Source organism: Echinops telfairi, unplaced genomic scaffold, assembly GCF_000313985.2.
Source record: "Echinops telfairi isolate 266 unplaced genomic scaffold, ASM31398v2 ScPeMD7_17;HRSCAF=63, whole genome shotgun sequence".
NCBI lineage: Eukaryota > Metazoa > Chordata > Mammalia > Afrosoricida > Tenrecidae > Echinops > Echinops telfairi.
This window is the reverse complement of record NW_022103914.1, coordinates 4,829,844-4,834,926: the sequence shown is the minus strand read 5'-3', so window position 1 is coordinate 4,834,926 and position 5,083 is coordinate 4,829,844. Positions and strand designations below refer to the sequence as shown.

The 5,083-nt window shown below is 40.6% G+C and overlaps 1 protein-coding gene across 1 annotated transcript in view; it reads left to right on the top strand.

Annotated features, from left to right (window-relative positions):
• The window catches only part of FYTTD1 (forty-two-three domain containing 1), a 27,474-nt gene extending 22,701 nt beyond the window's left edge, over positions 1–4,773 (top strand). The window contains exon 8 of the mRNA XM_004712252.2: positions 3,528–4,773. Coding sequence (XP_004712309.2) covers positions 3,528–3,626 — 99 coding nt within the window. The 3' untranslated portion in view covers positions 3,627–4,773. The remainder of the gene's footprint in view (positions 1–3,527) is intronic.
• The last annotated feature ends 310 nt before the right edge of the window (positions 4,774–5,083 follow it).

Genomic DNA, 5,083 nt, shown 5'->3' with positions numbered 1-5,083 from the left:
TCATCATCATCTCAAAGCATTTTCTTTCTACTTCAGCCCTTGATTTCAGCTCTTCATTTTTCCCCCGCCCTCCCTCGTGAACCCTTGATAAGTTATAGATTATTATTTTCATATTTTACATCTTTGTCTGTCGCCCTTCACCCACTTTTCTGTTGTTCGTCCCACTGGGAGGGTGTTACATATTGATCCTTGTGATCGATTCCCCCTTTCTCCACCCACCTTCTCCTTATCCTTCTGGTATTTCTATTCTTATTGGCTCTAAGGAGTTTATCTTTCCTGGATTCTGGGCTCTTATCTGTAGCAGTGTGCATGTTCTGGTCTAATCCAATTCATATGGTAGAATTGAAGTCATGAAAGTGGGGGGAAGGAATCATTAAAGAACTAGAGGAAAGTTGTGTGTTTCATTGGTGTTATACTGCACCCGGACTGACTCATCTCCTCCTTGTGACCCTTCTGTGAGGGGATGTCCAACTGTCTACAGATGGGCTTTGGGTCTCCACTCCATGCTCCCCCCTCCCCCCCTTCACATTGGGTATGATTTTGCTCTGGGTCTTAGATGCAGTGTTCTTGTGTTGAGGGAGTCCTTGAGTTAAGGCCCAGTGTCCATCTGCAACCTTAATTCTTATTTTTTGCAACCTTAATTCTTAACATATAGATATAAGTACATAGATCTAATTCCCTCTCATTACATATGCACATGCCTGTATTTAGAACTCTATAAATGTCCTTTGCCTCTTGGTTCTTCCATCTATTTCCGTTAACTTTACTTTTGTCCCACCATCATGTTCAGCCTTCATTCGGGTTTAGTAATTCTTCGCTGATACGTTGTCCTTGATTAAGCCGCACTAAGCATCCTACGCCCTTCTCTCCATTGATTTAGTTCACTTGTTGTTCCCATGTCCCTGGGTTGGTTTCTCTCCACCCCTACTCCCCACCCTCCGCCCACCTTCCTTTCTCCCACCTCCCCTTCTCCCATATCCCCCCTGGAACTATCGGTCCTGTTCTTTTCATCTCCAGATTGTTTATTCCGCCTTTCTTAATCTAGTTAGACATGCAGAGAAATTAATAAGTGCAAAAACCAGACAAAGCCAAATAAAACAACGAAAGAAGTCAAAACCAACAGAACAATAACAACAGCAAAAAGCCACTGACAAAAATGGAAATGCCTATAAATAGTTCAAGGTCTGTTACTGGCCTTTACGAGTGTTTTCCAGTCAAGTCTGATGGAGTGCCACACTCTGTCTCCAAAGTCTATTTTGGTATTCCCCAGGGATTTCATCACTTTGCTCCCCTTGCTGCGCTGTTGCATGTCTTTAGTGTTTTGCCCCAGTGTGGTGGAGTCGGATTGAACACAGTTCCCATACTGTGCCTCCAGTGTTGTTCCCTGTAGCGATGTGGTTCAGTGAGGTGAGTTGTGCCTTGTGGTCGGGCCAACCTTATAGTCCTGTCTGTACATTGTCTGCTCTGAGCATTGTCTGCTCTGAGCAGGAATATCGTCCTCGGGGCTTGGTGGGCCAGGATGTGTTCCCCTCTCAAGCTGTAACTTTAGTGCTGTCCTCTGAAGTGCATTTTGGTGGGGGGGGGGTTGTGGGGGGTGTCCACATAGTTGGGGTTGGGGCTGGCCCCATAGACCTCTTTATTGGTTTCCCTGTATATGCTGGTATGTTATATTCACGTCTTGGTGCTTCGGGTTGAAGCCTGGTCTCTTTCTCTTTCCTGTGGAGACATAAAAAATACTCTCCCATTGGGTGGATTAGTGCCCTGCTTCCCCCTCCACCCCCAATGTCTGTTTTTTCTTTTTCCCCTCCTATTTAGTTGGCTGCCATATATATTCCGTGATTGGGTTTGACCCCTGCCATAGTACCTGGACCTCACCCCAGAAATGTATGCATATAGTAGGTTTTCCCCTATGTCCCATGTTTTAAGTTTTCTTCAGTGGACTCGTTATACTTGTCCTTTTGTGCTTGGCTTACTTCACTTAGCATGATTTCCTCCAGTACTTCCCATGAGGCAGTGTGCTTCATGCATTCATCACTGCTTTTTAGGGATGCATAGTACTCCAATGTATGTATGTACCACAGTTTTTTGATCCATTTGTCTGTTGATGGAAATTTGGGTTGTTTCCAACTCCTTGCAATTGTGAACTGTGCCACAGTGAACATTGGAGCACTGATGTCTGGCCGTGGTTTGTTTCTTGCCTCTTCTGGGTGTATGCCCAGTAGGGGGATTGCTGGGTCATATGGTAGCTCAATTTCCATCTGTTTTAGATACCGCCAAATCGACTTCCATAATGGCTGTACATACTTATACATCCACCAGCAGTGGATGAGAGTTCCTATCTCACCACAGCCCCTCCCAACACTTGTTACTTTCTGATTTTTTTAATTATAGCTGTTGATTTTTGTAATCCCCTTTTTCATATTGATGGGAATGCCTTTCTAATTTGAGAGTTTTTATGTAGAATTTTGTTGACTGCTGGAATTTTTTTATTCCATTGAATCAAGAATCTACAGAATGAAAACTATGAAGTTCATAGAAATTTGACTAACTTTGCTTGCTTTTATTTTATCTTATCACTTGCTAACTTTGCTTTCAAAAATGAAAGTATAATTTGGATGCACTTCCTGTTTGTTAATGTATAAAAATCCACATCACTAGGCATCAGTAAGAATTGGTGGCAGGCTGCAGTAAAGCACCAATGAAACACAATATTCCTCTGGTTCCTTGAGACTTCCTCACCCCCACTACCATGACCCAGTGATGCCTCTCACTCCGGAGTAGACCGGAGCATGTACACGGGTGTAGATTAAGAGATACGAGCTCAGACCCACGCAGCCCAGGAGCAGGAATGGGAAGGGAGGAGGGGAAGAAGGGGGACCCGATCACAATGACTGACACAACCACACACACCCTCCAGGGGAAAGAACAACGGAAACCATGGGGGAAGGGAGACAGTAGTCCACTTGAGATATGAAAATAATAATTATAATCTATCAAGGGGTCACAAGGGTGGGGTGGGGGAGAGGAGCTGATACCAAGGGCTCAATAGAAGGTAACTGTCTGGAAAAGAACAGTGGCAACATATGTACAAATACGCCTGCTAAATTGATGTGTGAATTGTAGTAAGTAATGTAAGACCCCTCAATAAAATGATTTTAAAAAATGAAAAATTGGTGGCAATGTTCGCACAGCTTGACAGTGATTCGGATAAAGGAGGGCATCTTTAATGTAAGACTTAGACGTTTTAGAGTATGCTGATAAAAAGTATATAGTATATAATGTAATCATCATTTTGGTTAGGGACTGTGATTTCTGAGTCAGACCACTTCAATTCTGGAACCACTAATAGAGAAGTTAGTTAACTTCTCTAACTTCCTCCTATTCTGTTTTTTGTTAGGATTAATTAAGGTCATTCACTTACATGCCCAGTAGTTGTTAGCTGTTGTTCTTATTAATTGCTATTATGATAACATTGTTTTAAAGCAAATATGGCTTACATTCAAAGTTGTTTATTTCTTTTTCTGTAGACAGGGATGACTTTGAATGAGCGGTTTGGGATCCTGAAGGAACAAAGAGCCACTCTCACGTTCAACAAAGGAGGAAGCCGCTTTGTAACCGTGGGATAGATCTCCTGTCAAAGGAACTTTTTGACTGTTTGAAAAATTACTTGGAGAGTTTGTCACAGGAATTCAAGAAACTATTTGAAAATAGTCATAAGGCTAAATATAAATAACACATTTTTATTTTTGAAGGTTTTTTTTTAGAACATGTATAAAATAATACCCTGAAAGAATAACAGGGATATCTATTTGTTTTAAAGATTTTATGGTTGTCCGGAAAGAACAGTTCCTCTATTTGACTTCTTTGGTTCCTCGTGTAGCAGAAGAAAAGCAGAAAGATAGAAAGTGATTATTTTTCTGGGACTGGGATTTAGTATCTTGTATCCTTTGCTCAGTTTTTAGACTTTGCCTTGGTAAACCTTGGTCTTCAGAAATATGAGTGAATGTTTGTTGCCGTCACTTATCCTTTAATAGTGTTGGATGTAAGTGTTGGTTGCAGTTGCCTTCTCTTCAGTAGAGATATTAAAACACAAAAACCATTAAGATTCCTGTTTGGGGGTTTTAAAATTTATGAGAATCTCTGGAACTGATTTTTTCAGGTAGTATTGGGTTAATCTAGCTGTAAACCTTAGTTGCAAACTTTTAACAAAAGTTATGACTCAAGGCAGTAGAGACTCTTGGTTTTGGTACTTGGAGGTGATAAGTCTATGTTTACAAAGTTATCTGCTAGATCCATGATGGGAAGATCTAGTGTAGCAATCAGACAGTTTGTTCCGTCAATGAAGACAGAAACGGGTGGAAGAAGAGTACCTGAGGTGGAAAACGACAAAACCCGCAGTATAGGTGCATTCTTTGGGTATAGAGTAGTTGAGTAGCTAGAAGAAATTCCTCAAGTGATACTTAAAAGAAGTATATCGATATACTTGAGTAAAAGCCAGCCGGAATATCTGCCAAGGCACCTAATTTTGCCACCACAACTGCATTAAAAATGTGCTGGAAAACTCGGCTTGTACTCGAATGTATCTGGTGCTTGTTTAGATGGATTGGGTCCCTTAGGTGTTTTGCAGTAAATCTAATCGCCTTCAGGTCCTTCACATCTTTTGCAAAAGGTAAATTTTAGAAGCTTTTAAAACATGTCAAATTAAACTCTACACTAAACAACTCCAAGAAGAAAAATATGCATGTTTATGTCACAAATAAAAAAATACAAGAGTGATATTAGAGTAACACTAACCTTGTTTATACCTTTAATTTATTTTGTGTTATAAAGTACAGGGCTTCAACAGGAGAAAAAGTTACACTACCACCAAAGGACTAAACAAATTTAGTCTGTTGTGCCAAGACAGTATTGAGTTCTTGGATAATTGTATGCTATAAATTACAGTAAAATGCCAAAATGCAGCAAAATATCCCAACTATAAGTTACAAGATTGGTCACTTTGCAGTGTGACCTTTTGCTTGAAACCTCTAAGAAGGCATTAGTTTCTCTAGAATATATTAATGTTGTTGGCCTTTCCTGTAAC